This window comes from Nannospalax galili, unplaced genomic scaffold, assembly GCF_000622305.1.
Source record: "Nannospalax galili isolate Female #2095 unplaced genomic scaffold, S.galili_v1.0 scaffold290, whole genome shotgun sequence".
Taxonomy (NCBI): Eukaryota; Metazoa; Chordata; class Mammalia; order Rodentia; family Spalacidae; genus Nannospalax; species Nannospalax galili.
Genome location: NW_008331486.1, coordinates 6,854,279 through 6,875,425, shown reverse-complemented (window position 1 = coordinate 6,875,425; position 21,147 = coordinate 6,854,279). Strand labels below are relative to the sequence as shown.

The 21,147-nt window shown below is 53.1% G+C and overlaps 1 protein-coding gene across 1 annotated transcript in view; it reads left to right on the top strand.

Moving 5' to 3' along the window:
• The window catches only part of Hmcn2 (hemicentin 2), a 173,908-nt gene that overhangs the window by 119,568 nt on the left and 33,193 nt on the right, over window positions 1-21,147 (top strand). Inside the window, exons 59-78 of the mRNA XM_017796457.1 lie at window positions 61-222; window positions 346-459; window positions 1,363-1,565; window positions 2,152-2,233; window positions 4,460-4,591; window positions 7,430-7,573; window positions 7,665-7,824; window positions 7,905-8,029; window positions 8,397-8,580; window positions 11,676-11,773; window positions 12,193-12,459; window positions 12,989-13,179; window positions 13,602-13,683; window positions 13,767-13,903; window positions 14,600-14,741; window positions 14,816-14,960; window positions 15,648-15,775; window positions 16,309-16,465; window positions 17,715-17,836; window positions 18,731-18,895. Coding sequence (XP_017651946.1) covers window positions 61-222; window positions 346-459; window positions 1,363-1,565; window positions 2,152-2,233; window positions 4,460-4,591; window positions 7,430-7,573; window positions 7,665-7,824; window positions 7,905-8,029; window positions 8,397-8,580; window positions 11,676-11,773; window positions 12,193-12,459; window positions 12,989-13,179; window positions 13,602-13,683; window positions 13,767-13,903; window positions 14,600-14,741; window positions 14,816-14,960; window positions 15,648-15,775; window positions 16,309-16,465; window positions 17,715-17,836; window positions 18,731-18,895 — 2,940 coding nt within the window. The remainder of the gene's footprint in view (window positions 1-60; window positions 223-345; window positions 460-1,362; window positions 1,566-2,151; window positions 2,234-4,459; window positions 4,592-7,429; window positions 7,574-7,664; window positions 7,825-7,904; window positions 8,030-8,396; window positions 8,581-11,675; window positions 11,774-12,192; window positions 12,460-12,988; window positions 13,180-13,601; window positions 13,684-13,766; window positions 13,904-14,599; window positions 14,742-14,815; window positions 14,961-15,647; window positions 15,776-16,308; window positions 16,466-17,714; window positions 17,837-18,730; window positions 18,896-21,147) is intronic.

Sequence of the window (21,147 nt, the reverse complement as noted above, 5' to 3'; positions counted from 1 at the left end):
CAAGCCCTTCCTGGTCTCTGCTCCTCACCCACATACCTTCTCACGTCTGTCTTTACCCAGTCCCGCCACAAATCTCTGGAGGAAACTTCGAGCAGGTCACCGCCATCCTCAATAGCAGCGTCTCTCTCCCCTGCGAAGTCAATGCTCACCCAAACCCTGAGGTCACATGGTACAAGGAGAATCAGCCTCTGTCTCTGGGTGAAGAGATTTTCCTCCTCCCTGGTGGGTAAACTGAGTCTTTGGGTCCAGTTCAAGGCTATGTGGGAAGCAGAGCTACTTCCCCAAAGCTGGGATAGGGCTGTGCGTGTCTGGGGTCTTGTTGATACAAGGGCTGGCTCCCCACAGGCACCCACACACTGAGACTGTCTAGAGTGCAGCTGGCTGACTCTGGCACCTACCTGTGTGAGGCCCTCAACGCAGCAGGCAGAGACCAGAAGGTGGCAAAGCTCAGTGTTCTGGGTGCGTTCTGTCTCTATGTGATCTCATCTCCTCCCATCAGCCCCATGGGCCACAGAGCCAGCGGAAAAGCAGCTGCCACTGTGGCACCCTTTGTCGCCCTGTAGAGATCTAAACCTGTCTAAACCACACAGTCTACCACATAGCTTAAATTATAGACCTGGGAGTAGGACATGCTGGGGTTTGAAACAACCATGTAAGCCATTGCTCTGTAACCTTGGGCTAGTGTCTCCGTTTCTCTGAGCCCCGAATGTCCTCTGCAAGGTGACCATCCTTGTGAGGATGGAGTGATGGTATATAAAGCCCATGGCCCACCATGTGGTTCACAATGAGCTTTAATGGTGGTCATGCTGAGGTGGAGTGAGAGGCGAACACCAAGAGCTAACCAGAAAGGGGGGCCCTTCCCCAGACCGCTCAGTGATGAGAAGCTTGATTTGGGGTCTATGATAGCACTTGGAGTCGTTGGAGGTCCCTTAGGGAAAAGCTGGTCTAAAGTGTCAGCAGCCAGGACTCACCGGAAAGCCCCTAGCAGTCCTGGGGTAGGTTCGTTCATTTGTACATGTACAGCTGTGCCAGGTGCAGAGGGTCATAACTGAATGGGGGCACCTATATGAGTTGACTGGAGTGACAGCAGCTGAGGGACCCCCATGAAGGGTTATGCTCAGCCAGGAAAGAGCCCAGAGGGCTGTCAGCACCCCCAACCCATGTCCAGACATGAGGTCATCCTGGGCCACCAGCAGGTTCTTGTGGACTGGCCCGAGTTCTCTTTCTCTAGCCCCTCTGGGTCAGCACTAGCTGCCAGGGTCAGGTCCAACATTGGATCCCTGTGGGCCTCCATAGGCCATGGTGGGATCAGGGAGGATGCAGGCAAGGCCCCAGTGCCTCACTAGGCTTTCTTGCCCTTAGTTCCCCCCAGCTTTAGACAGGCTCCCGATGGCCCCCAGGAGACTGTCTTGGTGAGAACAGGGAACACAGCTATCCTGAGCTGCGAGACAGACTCGGTCCCAGAGCCAACTGTGACCTGGTACAAGGATCAGCAGCCGCTGGCCCTGGTGCTGCGGATGCAGGCTCAGCAAGCTGGACAGAAGTTGGAGATTCTGGATTCCCAGGTCAGTGACTATGGACAGCCTGGGCAGTGAGCTTAGCACCTTCTGATCCCATGGACCTGGGGAGAGAGGTAGGAGGTGTGTGGTAGGGTGTGGGGATGCCATCTCCTTGGTCCAGGTGGATACACGCTCCCTGCAGGAGAACTGGGAAGACCAGGGGCTTCCAAGACCTGGACTCCAGCTCTAGCTCTGCACTGACTGACAGTGACCTTGAACAGGGACCTTCCTTACTCCTCACCTCAGTTGCCCCAGGATCCAGAAGGTTTTATTTTTCAGCCCTTCTGCCTGAAAGAACTCTGGGACTCTCTCTCTCCCGGTTACCCTCCCTCCCTGGTGTGGGTCAGGCACTCAAGTGTTTGTTGAATGACTATTCGCCTCTCTTCTGGAACTTCCGTTGGGGCTCTTGTCTTCTGGTCCTGCTCCAGCCCCACAGTGAGCGGCAGGCCAGGGAGTACCGGGGGCAATCTTGTACTCTTGTCTTCTGAGCCCCTTCTCCTTGAGGCTCTTGGGAGAGGCTATCCAGTCATGCCTCCCTGTAGCTTCCCAAGCAGGGCCACTTTATTGGGGAATCTCCGCTCTTCTCTCCCAGGTGTCAGATAAAGGGGTGTACAGCTGCCGGGTCAACAACACAGCCGGAGAGACCACCCGGACCTTCGTCCTCACCGTCCAGGGTAAGCCAGACCCAGTCTGGCCAGTGTAGCCAGGAATCCTGACATAGGAAGGGCAATAGTCTTTCTTGGCTCTTGGCATGCTCAGCTTGGGGGGGAGTTGGGATCCCAGAAAACCCAACAAGCCACCAAAGCCACCCCAAACCAGTGGCTTCAGGGTTCTTATCTAGTGAATTGAAAAAATGAAATTCACAGATTACAGAGGGGAGCAGGAGAAGTTTATTATGCACTCATAGGTGGGAGCTGAGAGAGAGAAGGTAAAACTCCTATGATGCAGGAGGGGTCCCAGGAAATAGCGTTCAGTTGAGCTGCTAGTCTGGGGACTTTTTAAAGGACTTATGATAGAACCTGGGGTAAGACATGGGGGGCGGTGTGAGCTGGTCAGTCCAGGTGTTGCCTCTCAATCTCAGTCACGTCTTTACATCCAGCTTCCAGGTGAGGGTAAGAGATAAGAAGCAATCAGAAACCAGAGCTTTCTTCTGGCATTCCTGGCCTCCAGGAAGGACCACAGCTTTAGGTCCCTGCCCTACCCAGCCAGTTTCTGTTTCCTGTTCTGTGGACCCCAGGGTGGAAGAATGTACTACTGGGGGCTAAATGTACAAGATACAGAATTTAAAAGACCAAGATGAGCCTGGAGGTGTGACTCAGTTGACAGAGTGCTTGCCTAGCAGGCATGACGCCCTGGGTTCCATCCCCAGCTCTGCATAATACTAGGGTATGGTGGTCCATGCCTATAATACCAGAACTTGGGCAATGAAGGCAGGAAGAGCAGGAAGCTCAGGTGTTAAAAGGTCATCCTTAGCTACATATCTAGTTCAAAATCAACCTGGGCTATGTGGGATCTTGTCTTGAAAAAAAAAAAAAGGATCAAAATTAGTAGTATCCGCATAGGACTTTCCCTGCCCACTGGTGGTATTTAATCTGCTTTAGAGTACTGGGCACAGGCCTGGCGGCTGGGCAACGGATGAGGGAGCGCTAAGAGATCAGACAGTCAGAAGGTCTAGGGCCAGGTCAACTTCATCTTGAGCCCCAAGATTGCCTGTCTCATCAGCTTCCTGTTCCATCAGCACCCCCTGTCCCATCACCCCCCACCCCAACTCAACAGGCCCCGTTTCCAACAGCCCCCTCCCTGTCCCAGCAGCCCCCTAAGGACAGAATGTAGATTGGATGTAGATTGGATGTGCTTGGGCAAAGGTGAACCTGTTCCAGTATTCTAGGAGCTCAGTCAGGTTTTGTTGGGGTCAGCAGTATGTCACCGAGTGTAGCTTAGCCATATAACAAAGAGCTCCCAAAATACAAATGATTACGTGAGAGCAGTTTCTCCCTCTTGTGCCAAAGCGCTGAGGTGAATGTCCAGGCTGGTGGGATTGCTCAGCTCTGTGTGGTAATTCAGAGACCTGGGCTCCTGCTCCTTGCTCCTCTGCTTCCCCTGGTCTTGTGGTTGGAGCAGAGATACAAGTATCCGGACCCTGTCCTGGCCCTGCAGAGACCAGGAAAGATCAGGAGCAGAGGCTCAGAGTTCATCTTCTGCAGAAGTCAGATCTGTTGCTTCTGCCTGTGGCCCGTAAATGAGAGTTTAGGCAGTTGGTTGGCCATACAGGCAGCAAGGGAGGATGGGACATGTAGTTTTTCCTTGAACAACCAGGTGTTTGGCTAAAACTCTGCTGTAAAGCATGGGTAAGAACAGGCTGGGAGAATCATAGTTGTCAGCCACAGATAACAAAGCCAGTAGCCAGGATTGGTACATCCAGTCCAGAGCTACACTGAACATAATCCCGGGTAATGGCTGGTGCCAGGTTTGCTAAGCCAGGCACACAATTCCTTCTGAGAACTCCCTCAGTGAGCAGTAGGAAGTTGGGGTGTCTGACCCTGAAAAGCAAAGACATTTCATCTTGCTTGTTCAACTGATAACGCCTGTCTAGGTGCATGGCTTCTTCCCGGCTGAGCAGGAAAATACTGGGATTGATTAGTGATGTCTGTTTTAGGATAAGTTAAGGACCACTGGCCTGTGAGCCATGTATTTATCATCTTTGGTCTGAGTGGACGCCCCTGGTCTGTGCTTTGTAGAGGCTTTGAAATAGCCAGCTGTCACTTCTGGTCCCATCTATGAATAAAGCAAGCCCCACCTTCATCAGTGCCAGAGCATAAAATACAAAGCCCCAGCTCTGCCTGAGAGAAAGGAAGTGGGGAAGCCAGGAAGTGTGTCAGAAATGTGGCTCTTTCCCGTAGTGCCCCCAATGTTTGAGAAGCCTGAGACAGAGACAGTGAGCCAAGTAGCTGGAAGGCCCCTAGTCCTGGCCTGTGATGTGTCCGGGGTCCCAGCACCCACTGTTACTTGGCTGAAGGACAGAATGCCCGTGGGTGAGTATGCATGCCTACCAGTTTAGTGCAAAACAAACCTTTATTCACTGTAGCTATAAGGAAACCCAGGAAATAGTTATTAACATTCTTGTCAAAATCAAAGGCTAAGAAAACCTCGCGGTGCCCGTACCCTCAGCACTGGGGAGACTGAGCCAGGAGGATCCTAAGTTCTCAGCCAGTCTGGGCTACCTAATGAGACCCTGTCACTCACACACACACACACACACACACACACTCTCAAAAGCAGAGTCTGGCAGTGAAATGGAGGCCCCGCCCCCATTTGCCTTTCAAAGCTTTTTATTGACTATGGAATCCAACTATCAGGAGCTGCTCCAGTGGGTTCTCCACACCCAGCTAACCCTGAGCTTGGCTTTGACCCCTCCCCCAAGTAGCCTCTCCTCCAGCCACTCAGCTCTACCCCTGCCTGGCCATGGGTCACCCCCATCTAAGCTTCACTCCTCACCCTTGACCTCCGCTTTCCTCACACCCCGCCAGGTCAGTCTGTAAACTCCTCGGGTGCTGCCCACTACCGTCCACTGGTGCCTCCCCTAGGCCGGGTACCACTGCTCCCGTCAGTGCCTGGGGAGGGCAGCAGCCCCCAGGCTGGTCTCCCAGGCCCATGGGTGCCTTGAGTGCATACTCCACATTTGGCAAAAAGTTCCAACTGTGCCTCTGAAGGGTTTGTGACAGCTGTGAGGACCTTGGCCTGTCAGTTGGATGACATGCCTTTCCCATTCTTAAGAATAATCCCTCTCCCTGATCCTCTTTCTCCCTCTAATAACAGCTTTACTGAGCTATAGGTCACCTACTGCGCAGTCCACCCTTTTAAAGCATACAGTTCAGGAATTTCTAGTGTATTCACAGAATTGTACCACCACCACAATCAATTTTAAAATGTTCTCGTCACCTATTAGCCACAACTCCCCATTTCCTCCCAGCATCCCACCTGCTGCTGGGGATATGGAAGTCTGCTGTCCATCTCTGTGAGCTTCTGTTCTGGACATTTCCTAACGATGGCCTCATGTCGTGTGTGACCTGAGTCTGCCGCCCTTCACTTAGCCTGATGTCTTCAAGGCTTGTCTGGGCACATGGAGCAGTCTTATTTCTTTAGAAATTAATTTAATTATTTTTCTTCATTCCTTTATGACTAATGAATGCATCGAGTGGCTGAGAATCTCTCTCTCTCTCTCTCTCTCTCTCTCTCTCTCTCTCTCTCTCTCTCTCTCCTCTTTCTTTTTCTTTTTTTGGAGACAATGTCTCTCTGTGTAGCCCTGGCTGGGCTGGAGTTCACTATGTAGACCAAGCTGACCACAAATTCACAGAGATCCTCCAGCCTCTGCCTCCCAAGTGCTAAGATCAAAGGCATATACCACCATGTACGTTGCATTTTTTGATTTGCCTTTGGGTTGTAATGATGGCACTACTATGAGCCTTGACCTGCAAGTTTCCATGGGTGCATGGGTTTTCATGGGTGTGTAGGTTTCCATGAGCATGTGTTTTTGTCTCTCCTACACGGACCCTTTAGTCAGACTGGCAGCAGACCCTGCCTATTGTGCCTCAGCTCTTCACACGTGCTGTTTCCTGTCTGGAATACCTGATGGATGCTTGTGCCTGACTGATTTCCTGCTCAAGCCTTGCTTCAGCTGAGGGATGCCCACTGAGGAACCATTTCTGGCCTCTCCTCCCCCTCCAATCCCTCTCAGACACCCCCCTACCCCTCTCCTTCCCCTTCCATTAATCTCTGGCTCCCTCCCGCCCTTCCCCTCCCCTTCTCATCCCTCCCATCCCTCTCTGGTTCACTTCCACCCATATCCTGTCCCTCCCATCCTCCTCTGCCCTCCCACCCCCAGCTCCCTGACACCGAGAGAGCCCCATCAGCTGTCAAACCTGGGCTGCACTTGTGCCACTGTCTTCTGTGACATATTTCATGCTGCTTGAGGACAGGGACTGTGGTGGTCACATTTGGCTCCAAAGCTCCAGATCAGACACAGGGCAGTTGATCTGTGCACTTGGTGTTGAAAGGCTGGACAAATGAGGACAGTGTGGGTTGGAGGTGGACTGGTACAGTGAGAGACAACTTCAGGACAGAGCCGCAGCTGTCAAGAATGAAGGGAAGGCATTCCCAGATGGGAGCAGAGGGCCCAGAGCCCCCAGAGTGACCCATGTGGGACCACTGAGTGACTGGTTTCCCTTGATTGGTGACCTTAATAGATGTGGGAAACGAGGAACGCTGAGCCTCAGAGCAGGTCCTAGCCCCTGAAGGTGTGGGTTCCTTGCGGGAGGAACATCCTGAATGGGAGGGTTGTAAGATAGTGGAACACCCAGAGGTGGGTTGAGGAAGGTGGTTGCGATGGTTCATTTTAACTGTCAGCTTGACCCAACCTCGGATCACTGAGTCTCAGTGAGGAGTGTGTAGGTCAGGTTGGCCCGTGGGCGTGTCTGTGAGGGATGTCTTGAATATGTTAATTGGCGTGGGATTATCCAGTCCACTGTGGGCGGTACCCTTCCCTAGGCAGGTGGGCTGGAATTCTAGGAGAGCAGAGAAATGGAGCTGACGTGCATGCACTTCTCTTCGCTGTTGACTGTGGATGTGCCCTGACCAGCTGTTTTAAGTGCCCGCCTTGACTTCCCCACAATGATGGGCTGTAACTTGGAAGTGTGCACCAAATTAACCCTTTATCCATCCAGTTACTTTCTGTCAGGGAATTTTATCACAGCAACACAAATGAAATTAGGAAAGTGGTAATCTGTAGAGAAGCCCCTGCCCCTCTGGGCCTCAGTTTCCCTATCAGTGCAGGAAAGGGGTACAGGACTCAAGGGCTTCCTTCGGTCCCACAGAGAGCAGCGTGGTGCAGGGTGTGATCTCACGGGGCGGCCGCCTCCAGTTTAGTCACCTGCAGCCGCCCCAGGCCGGCACCTATACCTGTGTGGCTGAGAACGCCCAGGCCGAGGCCCGCAAAGACTTCAAGGTGGCCGTACTGGGTATGTTTGCACCCAACACCTACCTCCTCCCGGTTGCCCCATCCCCAGCAGCCCCTGCCGCTGCCCGACCTCACCACAGCTCCTGTTGCAGTGGCTCCCCAGATCAGACGCTCAGGCGTGGCAGAAGAACACAATGTGTTAGAGGGACAGGAGGTGCAGCTGGACTGTGAGGCTGAGGGACAGCCGCCGCCAGAGATAACCTGGCTGAAGGATGGTGGCCCACTGGCCCAGCATGTGGGGCCTCGCCTCCGGTAAGGCCAGGTTGTACCTCTTGGGGTGGCAGGTCTGCACTCCCGTGTGCACCTGCCCACCACAACCCCTCCCCGTACAGGTTCTACCAGGATGGCAGCACCCTGGTGCTAAAGGGCTTGAAGGCTGGGGACTCAGGCGCCTACACCTGTGTGGCCCACAACCCAGCTGGGGAGGATGCCAGGCTGCACACAGTGAATGTATTAGGTGAGAAACTGAGGCTGAAGAGAGGCAGGTGACTCCAGGGCCAGGGACTCTGTGAGGACACCTACAGAGTGGTAAGTAGGTGGAGTCAGGGAATTTAGTTCAAGTCCTGGCAGTAGCTGTGCTGCAGGCTCCCTGGGCCTTCGGGCCTTGTTTCCAAATGAGAGTCCCAGTTCTTCTGTCCAAGGTGAAGCAGGGGACAAAGAAATCAAGGAGAAAACAAATGACCCTGTGTCCCACATAGTGGGGCTTATCCCTCCAAGACGCTGAGAACCCAACCTTAAAAGTTGGGTGCCGCATCCTAGAATTCCCCAGGAGAAATCCTCCCCAACCCCAGGCTCCTCATCTCTTTTCTCTCTCCCACCCTCAGTTCCCCCCACCATCGAGCCGAGAGCTGGTAGCTCAGGGACCCTGGTGAGCAAAACTGGAGAACTCGTGACCATGGCATGCCCCGTCCGGGGTTCTCCTCCCATCCATGTGAGCTGGCTCAAGGACGGTCTGCCCCTTCCTCTCTCCCAGCGTACCCTCCTCCACAGTTCCGGCCGCACCCTCAGGTAGGGCAGAGGTCTAGCCACTGGTCACCCATGGCTACTTCAAACATCTTATAGGCAGCTCGGGCTCCAAACACTTCCACGTGGATTTTAGCTTGCTAAGGTGTACTGTGACTCGGGAGACCAAGAAGACCCCCCCCCCCACTCCCAGTGAAACTCCAGAAAAGAGAGATCTCATTCTGTGGTCCAGTGGGAAGGCCCAGCCAAGGAGGCAACCCCTGATCTCACCAACTCAGCCTGGCCAGGTGGAAGGCAGGGAAGGCTGTCTGGAAGAAGGTGCCTGAGCAAAGCTGAATCTGGCTGCTCTGTGGAGTGCTTGTTTGTTGTTCCAGGCACTGGAATACAGTAGGGAGCAAGAGGGTCCCTAGGCCTTCAGCTTTTGGGGCCAGACGGGGGAATAGAAAATAAACAGGTACCAGACCATGAGCTCTGAAGATGGTTAAAGCTGGCAGAGGTGATGGGAGGTGGCAGCAGAGGGTGCCATGGCCAGGGCGAGATGCTCAATCTGATGAGGTGACATGGTGTCAAGATACAGTGAAGGAGGACCAAGAGTGGATTCCATGGGGATCAGTGTCTAGGCAGAAGGCACGGCAAGTCCAAGGTCCCCTGAAAAACAGGACACCTGAGTATTCAAGTGTCAGAGTGGGATCAGGATGGGCAGGTGCTATGGGTGGGGCCTTGGGATTTCCTAAGAAGAGCAAGTGATCGCCATGAAGGGGTCTCGGCAGACAACCATCACAGTGGGGCTTATGGTCCTTACTGTGGTGTGGTGCACACAGCCATGTGTCCACCAGCACAGCTCTGAGCCAGGCCTAGTTTGTGACAGCAGCGCATAACTACTCCCCTATCCCTAGCCTGCTGCCCCCATAGCAGCCAAAAGGAAGTTCTCCAGAAAGCCAAGCCGCAGCCCAAAGAATAGGTTTGAGCAGAATCTGCACATCCTGCTTGAGCCAGCCCCACTCACCATAGCCAAAGGCTTAGTAGCCATCCATGGGTGTCTGGTAAAGAAGACATTCATCCCTGGGACGGGGCGTCCCTTAGCCTTGAACAGGCAGGAAGTCCTGACAAGGCAGACGAGCCCCGAAGATGTTTTATGCAGCAGAAACCAGGCACAAAAGAACAAACAGCACAGAAGCCCATTTAGATGAGGGACTTCGAGCTAGCTGTCAAACACGCAGTGGCAGAAGGCAGAATGGGGGTCGCCAGGGCACGGGGGCCAGCTTTGCTTCTACAGGACAAGTTTCTAGAGAGTCAAGGTAAGGACAGCAGTACTGCTGAATTAGGTGCTTAGACATGACTAAGACAGGAAATTGTCCTGTGTGAGTTTTGTCAGCTGCTATTTGCACTTTTTAAATATTTTATTTATTATTTTTATTTAGTTTTATGTGTATGAGTGTATTGGCTGCATGTATGTAAGCGCACCTGTGTCATGCAATGCTGAGGAGGTCAGAAGAGAGTGTCAGATTCTCTGGAACTGGAGTTACAGACAGTTGTTAGCTGCCATGTAGATGCTGGGAACTGAACCTAGGTCCTCTGCAAGAGCAGCCAGTGATCTTAACTGCTGAGCCATTTCTCCAGGCCCCTGGGTGTGTTTTGAGGGTAGAGTTGGTAGTGTTTGTGAAGAGAGAGAGAGATGGGGAGGTATGGAGCTTTCCTCCTAGGTTTTCTTTCCTTTGGTTGGTTTGTCTGTTTGTCTGTCTGTCTGATGACAGGGTCTCATATGGCCCAGGCTGACCCTCAAACTCACTATGTAGCTAAGGATGACCTTAAAGTTCTGACCCTCCAGCCTCCACCTCTTGAATATTAGGATTATAGGCAGGCGCCACCACATCCAGTTTATAGTGTGTTAGGAATCGAACCCAGGGGCTTCCTGGGCAAGCACTCTACCAAATGAGCTACATCCCCAGCCCTTGTCTGGTTTGTTTTTGACTCTGAGGTTTTTATTCTGGCTCAGTTCTCTAAGACCAGAGGCTTTAGAGAGGTCGAAGGCCTGGAATTGGGTTTGTTACTCTCAGATTCTGTAAAGTTAGTTGAGTTTGGATCTAAGCGGACTAGCTTGGCAGTGAGGTACGTATGATACAGTAAATAAGAAGAGTATTTACAGAGGCCGAGGAAGAAGAAGGTTTTAAAATTTTTTATTTTATCATGATTGTTATCATTGTGTATACATGTGCACATGCTATGTGGGGCAGGACGCGCACATACCATGGCATGTATTTGAAGGTCAGAGAACAACTTTGTGGAGTTAGTTCTCTTCCTCTGTCTTGCCATGGATTCTGGGCATCACTCAGGTGACCAGAAAGTCCCTTTAAAGACCCTCTGAGCCATCTCACCAGCCTGGAAGAGGAAGTTTTTAAAGGCAAAATAATTGCACAAGATATCCCGAAGCCACAATCCTCAGCCGCAGGTTATTGACAAGGGCGGCAGATGTCTGAGGCTGCACAGGCCGCTACCGGGCAAGGAGAGACTGAACTGGCATCTTCTTCCTCGGCCTCTTCACCTCAGCATTATATTCTTCCTGGACTGTGGTGAGGGCAGCTGAGTCTGGGGTGAAGTGGAGTCCAGAGAAAGTGGAGAGGACTTGACAGTGGAGAAGGGGATGGGAACAATTTAGGAGGTCAAAAAAGAGATTATCACTCAGAAGGACGTCTGGCCCCATGACAGGATGGTGAATTTACGAAGCAGAGATTTGTCGAGGTGTAAAGGATTGGAGAACACAGTGGAGCGAGGCTCAAGAAATGGCAATTTGGGGCCCAGAGGATACCAAGAGGCCAGGAATAGGGTGTGGTCAGGGGGATGGAGGGTTCTCATTTTAGAATTAGCCTTTGAAGGCTGGGCGGGGTGGCGCACACCTTTAATCCCAGCACTTGGTAGGCAGAGGCAGGCAGATCTCTGTGAGTTCAAGGCCAGCCTGGTCTACATAGTGAGTTCCAGGACAGCTGGGGCTACAGGGAGACCCTGTCTCAAAAAGACCTTAGGGAAGGAAGTTCCATTTAACACCTGTCCCTCCCTCCCTCCTTCTCTCTCCCTGTCTCTCTGTCTCTCTGTCTCCCTGTCTCCCTCCCTCCCTCCCTCCTCCCGTTGGGAAAGGGGTTCAGGATTTCTCAGGTGCAGTTGACAGATTCGGGTGTCTTCACCTGTGTGGCCGCAAGCCCAGCTGGCGTGGCTGACAGGAACTTCACCTTGCGGGTGCTCGGTATGGAGCAGGGTGGGACAGGCTGGTCCACTGGCTACGGTGGGTAACCATAGGTCCCCTGCCCACCAGGGTCGAATCAAAGGTCAGCCCTGGCAGACCCACTTGTGTCCAAGAATAACGAAAAGGCGATTCAGCCCAATTCCCTCAGTTGCCCATCCATTTGTGTCCCCGGCAGCGAGCAGGAACTCAGCTGTGCCAGCCTTTTCTATCATAGTTTAGGGCAGTGAGCAGTGATCCTCCTGCACCTGGGCCCCATGTGGGGATGAGGGGATGCTGTGGAAGTGGGGAGGACTCACCTAGCCTGAGGGCTCTGAAGGGCTTCCCCAGGAGGACCATAGGAATAGTCTATGTGGAGGTCCTGGGACAAGGGCCACCTGCTGTGGATTAAGATGGATCTTACCCACTCTTGTCCCCTACAGCGCCCCCCATCCTGGAACCAGTGGTATTCCAGAATGACGTGGTGGCTGTCCAAGGCTCCCCAGTGGTCCTCCCATGTGAGGCCCGAGGAAACCCCCTGCCCCTCGTGTCGTGGATGAAAGATGGGGACCCCTTGTTGCCCCAGAGCCTCGAGCAGGGGCCTGGCTTGCAGCTGGAGGCAGTGCATGTAGCTGACTCGGGAACCTACTCTTGTGTAGCGGCAAGCGAAGCAGGCGAGGCCAGAAGGCACTTCCAGCTGACTGTGATGGGTGGGTCCTCCGTCCTCAGCAGCTTCTGTGGGCTGGAGGGTGAGGTGGGAGAAGAGGGTGGTGGAGATGAGGCCCCTGGAGGTTTGGGATTGCCCCTAGGAGTGAGATTCCAGAAAGAGGCCTTGCTGGCCCTGCCTGCCAGGTGACTGGGCAGCATCCTTCTTCCTCAACTCTGTTCCAACATTCTCAGCCACCTGACCTTGTGTCAGAAACACAAGCAAGAACCACCAGCAACTGGGGATGGAGCCATAGACAGCACAAAATACTGCAATGTGGGGACGTATTCAAAAGAACAAACTCAGTTCTGTCCTTTCCCCATATACTGAGTCTTGTTGGTTTCAAAGTTCAGATAATTGTCCCAGGAAGGTGACCTCATGGCCTTCGATGTTTACATGATCATACAGCACCCCCACCCCACTTAGCTGTCTCTTGGCTCCTCTGCCATGATCCTCTGGATGGTGGGGGACTGGAGAGAAGCCTCAGGCCCCAGCATCCAGGCCACAGCTGACCGAAGGTGGGTGTCTTGTAGAACCCCCTCATATTGAGGACTCTGGCCAGCCTTCAGAACTGTCACTGATACCTGGTGCCCACCTGGAACTCCTGTGCAATGCCCAGGGCAACCCCATGCCCAACATCACCTGGCATAAGGACGGGCAGGTGCTGAACAAGCAGGAGGATAACAAACAATCTGGCCGCGTGCTGCGGGTGCAGAGTGTACAGGTATCGGTCCCTGCCTGCTAGGGGATGGGGGTAGGCCTGGGAGAAGAAACTCGCTTTCCTAGGTTTTGGGGGCAGCTGCCAAGCCCCCCTCAGATCCTTCTTTGTGTCCTGTGTGCCTAGGGGGTGTGATTTGCTGGCCTTTGCCCTTATGGGCTCCCAGGCAGGTCAGCGGCATGGGTGATAGAAAAACCAGTTGTCTGGGGCAGTCAAGGGGGGCTTCTCAAAAGAAGCAGGCCCTCCCTGACTCCAAGTCAGGATTGAGATGAGAATTCTAGAGTGGATGGGCTGGCTAGGAGGGGAGTTGGCAACCCACCATAAGATTTAAGTGTGAATCCAGGGTCATTAGCTATATATATATAAATGTATATTGGGAGATGGACATGTGGAGCCAGAGACAGTGGTTCACCCTGTGCCATCTGCAGGTGGACGATGCTGGACTGTACACCTGCCTGGCAGAGAGTCCTGCAGGTGAAGTTGAAAAGAGTTTCCGGGTCAGAGTTCAAGGTAGGGGACCTAGGAACCGGGGCAGGGGGAGCAGGATGGGGCCTAGGGACAGGTCTATCTCTCACATTCTCTTGTCCTTGCAGCCCCTCCAAATGTTGTTGGGCCCCGAGGTCCCCGCTCTGTAGTTGGCTTGGCCCCAGGGCAGCTGATCCTGGAGTGTTCAGTGGAGGCAGAGCCCACACCTGAGATTGAATGGCATCGAGGTGGCGTGCTGCTGCAGGTGGGCCTCTATATCTGTACCTCTGAGACCCCTGACCAGATGCGTCCAGGGTGCTGAGGCCCTGCTCTGGAGAGTCCTTTGCAAGTCTGCATTAGGAACAGCCTCTACTTCTATTATTATCACCCCATGCCATGGCTGAGCATTGCAGCAAGGCCAGGCTAACCACCCAGCGTTCCTCCCATGGCACCTTTAAGTTACACAGAGAGGCTCTGTGCCTGAGCTTGTGACAGGTTCTCAGTGTCTGTCCTTCCCTGGGTCCAGTTTGCAGCTATGGACTTCAGGACCGTAGGCCTTTGGGTGGAGGTTCCAGGGACGGTGCCTGCTCCTTCCAGGTCTATGGTCTCAGCTAACTGAACCTTAGCTGCAGGCCTATTGCCAGCCTGGGATGGAGCAGAGACCGTTGCCCAGCCCCAAAGGTTCCTTAAGTCCTCCTGGCCTAGTGACTAGCCAGACCAGGAAGGGCTGGATTCATAGAGAAACCAGGACATGGACATCAGCCGGTGGGGCTCTGAAAAGGGCTGGACTCCTGTGTCCTGCAGCAAGATTTTCCCTTCTGCCCCTGACTTTCCCAGCAAGAGGATGTCAACTCAGGACTTAGTCTTGAATCCATGAGACCAAGGTCGGGGGGTCACAGTCAAGTGCTAATAAAGACCTCTCTTCCCTCCCTTCCCCCACCCACCCTACGGGACTCTGCAGGCAGATGCCCACACTCAGTTCCCAGAGCAAGGCAGGTTCCTCCAGCTGCAGGCGCTGAGCACAGCTGATGGTGGGGACTACAGTTGCACGGCCCGCAACGCTGCCGGCAGCACCAGCGTGGCCTTCCATGTGGAGATCCACAGTGAGTGTCCTCCTCTCTACCTGCCCTCCCCTCAGAGCCACAGGCTCCAAGCCATGCCCTCTGTCCCTTCCCAGAGGCACCCGCCATCCAGCCAGGACCCAATGCTGTGAATGCTTCAGTGAACCGCACAGCCCTGCTGCCCTGCCAGGCCCACGGTGTACCCACACCCCTTGTGAGCTGGCGGAAGGATGGGGTCCCTCTGGATCCTGGGAGCCCCAGGTGGGAGCCAGAGAGGGGCTTCAGGAAGATTTGGGGCTTAGGGTACCTGTTTGTGGGTCACAAACAGGTACCCACCTGGGCAGCAGTTGGAGCGGAAAACTGCTTCATCACAGAATATGGGTAGCTCTCAAGCCACAGGGACAGGCAGACCATTGGTTGGCAGTGCTGAGGTACCCCACAGGCCTTGCGGCTCTCGGCTTCTCTCTGTACCTCCCCCCGCCCATTTCTGTGAATAGGCAGCCGCTCCTTCCTCACATCCTGCTTACACTCCCTAGCTCACACAGCCTGTGGACCCTGCAAGCCATCTGTTAATATCAAGCCCAAATTCCCAGGGCACACAATACCATTGGCCCAGCCTAAGTGATGGACCGTCCCCTGTCCAATCAGCAGTGTCCAAGGGCAGGATTATACAGGCCAGGCCAGGCCTTGGGGTCATTCTCAGAAGCAGCGACAATGCTACCACCCAGAGCAGCCATTCTTGATCTCTCTGATGTCAAGTGGCATGTGGTTGCCCCACATGTCTGTGACCCCTGGCCTTGGTCTCATGGATTTGACTGAGTTATCTTCTTTCTGGGAGGGCTAGGGGCAAAGGGGATAATTTCTCTGGAGACACGATCTTGCATGGTTCCAACCCCTCTTAGTACCCCCAACTGTCTGTTTCCATGGCAACCCTTCTTTTCCTTCCAGGCTCCATTTTTTGTCTGAGGGCTCCCTGCGGATCCAGCCAGTCTTGGCACAAGATGCCGGCCACTACCTCTGCCTGGCATCCAACTCCGCTGGCTCTGACCGTCAAGGCCTGGACCTCCGAGTGTTTGGTAGGCAGACTAGGGAAAGATGTTCTTCCTGTCCTCAGTACCCTCTCCTGCTGGGGCTGGTCCTGTAGCGTTTCTGGGCTACCCCAGCTGTTAGGAAGGATCCTCAAGAGGTTTTGATCATGAAGCCCATGGGTGAAAGCTTTTGTTTCTGTGCACTCAAAGGCCACACCACAGGTCAGACACTTCCTTAAGTGAGTAGCACAGCACAAAATATCAGATAGAGAAGTCACTGGATCAAGTCCTCCAGTCAAGCTTCTGCCAGAACCTTGACCTTGGGCAGAGCTGCTGGAGAGGAACCCTGGATGGCTCCTTCAAGGACAGGATGTTCGGGATCTCAGAAAGGTCCAAGCTGTTCAGCTTAGAGACCTACTGTCAGTTGTCCCTGGAGAGATCCCCCATCCCTCCTCTAGGCTCTGGGAGACGGGCCGAAGAGGACAGCAGTGCACCAAGCCAGGGTTCCTCTAGGCACAGTCTCAGAGAGCACCCAGACCCCCATGCCCAAGCCTGTCTCCTGATGACTGACCTCTCCCCAGAGCCCCCGGCCATTGCTCCTGGCCCCTCCAACCTGACCCTGACTGCCCACAACCCAGCCTCGCTACCCTGTGAGGCCAGCGGCTCCCCTAAGCCCGTAGTGACCTGGTGGAAGGATGGACAGAAGCTGGACTTCCACCTGCAACAGGAAGCCTACCGGTAAGAACAATGCATTTTGAACTGCTCAGTGTGGGAGATTGGGGGGGGGGCACGTCTCATGGATTAGTGAGCAGGGAGGAGGGGACAGGACCCGGAGGAGTCAGGGGCATGGTGATGCTAAGGCAGACAGGTAGGGATGAGATGCTTAAACACACGGCCCCACAGAAAAAAAATATGACTTACCTAGCACAGGCATACATTAAAAACAGATTGTAGGGACTGGAGAGATGGCTCAGTGGTTAAGAGCACTGGCTGCTCTTGCAGAGGACCTGGGTTCAAGTCCCAGCACCCATATGGTGGCTAACAATGGTCTATAACTCCAGTTCCAGGGAACCTGGTGCCCTCTTTTGACCTCCACGGGCATTGCATGACACTGGTGCACTTACATGTGTGCAGGAAAACACTAATATAAATAGATTTTTGTTTTGTCCTTTTTTTGAGACAGGGTCTCCCTGTAGCCCCAGCTGTCCTGGAACTCACTATGTAGACCAGGCTGGCCTCACAGAGATCCACCTGCCTCTGCCTCCCGAGTGCTGGGGCGTGTGCCACCACACCTGGCTCATATAAATAGATTTGGGGGGGGTCTTTTTGAGACAGGGTCTCCCTGTAGCCCCAGCTGTCCTGGAACTCACTATGTAGACCAGGTTGGCCTTGAACTCACAGAGATCTGCCTGCCTCTGCCTCCCGAGTGCTGGGATTAAAGGTGTGCACCACCAGTCCCAGCCTGATTTTTAAAAACTTAAATAAACAAACAATATAGAGGGTCCTGGGGTGTGGCTCAGTGTCAGGGTGCTTCTCTGGCATGTGCGAGGCCTGGATTCCACACCCAGTACTGCAAAACAAACAAACAACCCACGGATGTTGGAGTCGGTCCTGACTGAGCCAGTACACACAGCTACTCCAAGAACCCCCAAAGCATTGCACACATCTCACACACAACCAGTCGTCGAGTGGCTGCTGGGGGCGATAAAGAATCAACTTACCCACTGATTCCAAGACACCTATTATGTCAGGTGCCAGCTCATCGCTTCCCGGTCATCATCTTAATAATATCTTAAACACAGGCTGTAGAGAAACACACATAGGGACAAAAGTCATGCACAAGCACAATGGCTGAAACTTTGTTGGGGTGGAAGTTTCTAGAAGGTATTTTTAGAGTCAGAGCTAAGGGTAGATGTCAGGGAAGGAAGGTCCTGGCTCATCCCAGGCCAGTGGACCCGTCACTCAGACATCCATCTATCTGTCCTAGGCTCCTGCCCTCCAACGCTCTGCTCCTTGCGGCCCCCAGCCCGCAGGACTCAGCCCAGTTTGAGTGTGTTGTGAGCAATGAGTTGGGCGAGTCCCGCAGGTCCTACCAAGTGACTGTCCATGGTACGTCAGGGTGGAAGTGGGCAAGGTGGGCAAGGGAGGAAGCCCAGGGTGGGCACAGCACCCTCCCTCTTGGGACCTCTACCTGCCCACAGGCTTGTGCAGCCTTCACCCTGGGACTCCTGTGCATCTTAGGACACCTCCTCCAGGAAGCTGGGTCCCTCTCAACCACACTGACATAAATAACCCAAGCTTCGGCATGGTTCCTGAGAATTTCCCAGTACGGACTGTTCTAAGCCCAAACCTGAACTTGTCATTGCCACAGTTAAAATCTCCCTTCTCTGCTGCCTGCTACCCTCAAGGTAGACTGTAAAGCCTTCACCTGGGCCCACAGGGTCCTGTGTGGTCTAGCCCCATTGACACCCCCCAGGTTCACTTTACCCCGTGGCTTACTCTGGGAACCAGCTGTACTCTTTGTTCCTTAGCTCAGAACCTTTGCACACGCTGTTCCCTCTACCAGGAACACCTACCTCTCTTTCAGATTTCAGTTGAGTGTCAGGTCCCCCAGAGGCCTGCTGTAGAAATTACTCTGAAAGTCATTAGGTCAGCATCTCTGCAGAAAACAATGTTTTTGGTCTTTTTGAGATAGGGTCTCCCTGTAGCCCCAGCTGGCCTAGAACTTACTATGTAGACCAGGCTGGCCTCAGTCTCAGAGATCCACCTGCCTCTGCACCACAATGCTCAGCTCCAGAAAGCTTTTTAGGACTCTATCTCTGTGCCCAAAAACACCTGCTGAGTGTATGAATGTGACTTTACCACACCCACTGCCTTGACCTCTGCCCCATTATAACTCATGTCTCCTCGTGTCCTGGTCTCCTTTTATAACGGTCCTGTCCCCCTGACCCCTCGGCCGCATGTCCCCTGTGTGCTATGGCAAAGCCTTATCTTGGGTTTTAGTGCCTCCCACCATTGCGGATGACCAGACGGACTTCACAGTGACCAGGATGGCACCCGTGGTCCTCACCTGCCACAGTACAGGTGTGCCGACCCCGACTGTGTCCTGGAGCAGGGCGGGCACCCAGCTGGGAGCAAGGGGAAGTGGTCATCGAGTCTTGCCATCGGGTAAGTAAGTGAACGGCACGATGCAGTGAGGGGAAACTGGGAGGCTGGGCAGAGGGGGCTGCGAGAGCCCCTGGAGCAAAATGAGAGGGAAGATTCTCCCACCTTGCTGTGTGATCTGGGAGAAGGCCCTTGCCTTCTCTGAGCCTCAGTACCACTTCCTGTGCCCTGAGGCTCATGGTGACTCAGTTTTCTTGTAGATGGAGAAAAATACCAGCGCCTGGAAGAGTTGATAAGACAGCTCCATCCTGAGGAGCTTGGTCTTTATTCTGAAGTTGCACTCAGCCTTTTGCTGTTTGACAGTTCCTTTCTTTCTTTGATGAAATTTAGGTTATTGGGGTAGTTCTTTTAAAAAAATATTTTATTCACCGGGCGTGGTGGCACACACCTTTAATCCCAGCACTCGGGAGGCAGAGAGGCAGGCAGATCTCTGTGAGTTCAAGGCCAGCCTGGTCTACATAGTGAGTTCCAGGACAGCTGGGGCTACAGGGAGACCCTGTCTCAAAAAGACCCAAAAATTTTTTTTATTTATTATTTTTGTTTTATGTATATGAGTATACTACTTGCATGTGTATGAATGCACCTATGGCATGCAATGCCCACGGAGGTCAGAAGAGGGCATCAGATTCCCCTGGAACTGGAGTTTAAGATGGTTCTCAGTTGCCATGTGGGTGCTGGGAACCCAACCCAGGTCCTCTATAAGAACAACCGTGCTTCTAACCGTCTCTCCAGCCCCAGTCTTGCTTTGTTTTGTTTTTAAGGCAGGGTCTTCCTATGTAGCCCCAGCTGGCCTGGAACTCACTGCATAGACCAAGTTGGCCTCAAACTCACAAAGACCCACCTGCCTCTGCCTCCCAAGTGCTGGGATTAAAGGTGTGCGCTACCACGCCCAACAAAAGTAGTGATTTTTTAAAAGGCTTTTTATTTATTTATTATTTATTTTTATGTATGTGCTGTGTCTGTGTGAGTGTGAGTATATACTATTTGTGTGTAGGTGTCTGGGAGGTCAAAAGAGGCATCAGATCCCCTGGAGCTGGAGTTACAAGCAATTGTGAGCTGCTGGGTGTGGGTGCTGGGAACTGCACTTGGTTCCTCTGGAAGAGCAGCAAGCACTGTTAACCTCTGAGCCACGTCTCCAGCTCCAAAATGATTTTTTTAAAGATTTAGGTCAGACATGATGATGGCACATGCCTTTAATCCCAACACTCAGGAGGCAGAGGCAGGTGATATCTGTGAGATCGAGAGCAACTTGGTCTACATAGCAAATTCCAGACCAGCTGGGACTACAGGGAGACCCTGTCTCAAAAAACAAAAATTAAAAAAAATATTTATTTATGTATATTAGTGTTTTGCTGGGTATTGGATCCCCTGGAACTGGAGTTATAGACCATTGTAAGTTATCATGTGAGTGCTGGGGACTGAACCCGAGTCTTCTGCAAAAGCGGCAGATGTTCTTAATTGTTGAGCCATCTCTCCAGGCCCGGTACTGATTTTTAAAATGCTTTGGCTGAATTGGGAATATGGCTCAGTTGATAGCACACTTGCCTGGAATGCTCAAGGCCCTGAGTTCTATCCCCAGCACCAGTTAAATCCCTGTAATCCCAATACATGGGAAGTGGAAGCAGGAGGATCCCAAGTTCAAGGTCATCCTAGTCTGTATAACAAGTTCAAGGCCAAGCTGGGCTATGGTGCAAATAAGTGAATTTGCATATCAAAATGATTGTGGAAATTCCCCATCTTGAATGTCCTAATTAGTTAGGGAACTCCCCATCTCTACATCATTAGCCAGCTCTGCTTTTCAGACCTTCTGGAAGCAATGGAACATTTTCTTCCAACCCCTTGTTACATGAAGGACCAACTTGTGTGACACAATCCACAGATCCTGGCCAACCTGAGTCTGTGCGATGTTCCAGAGGCCAGTGGTTCCACTCCCCTCCCCAACCCAGCAGGCATCACTCTGGAAACCATTTTGCTTGACTTAGGCTGCAGGCTGAAGAAAGTTGAAATGGGGCCCGCTGATGCCAAAAGCTGTGGAGGGAGGGGTTGGATCACAGATGGGCAGAAATCCTGGGAGGCTTCCTGGATGAGGTGAACTGGGAGCAGGGCACTGTGCAGGGGTTCCTGGCAGGGTATGGCCAACCTTGGAACTCCACATACAGAAGGCTTGGCAGACCATTTTGTCTGATTCTCATTGTGCACATGGGGAAACTGAGGCCCACAGAGTAGAAAGGCTGTCTCACAGTAATGCCTTGGAT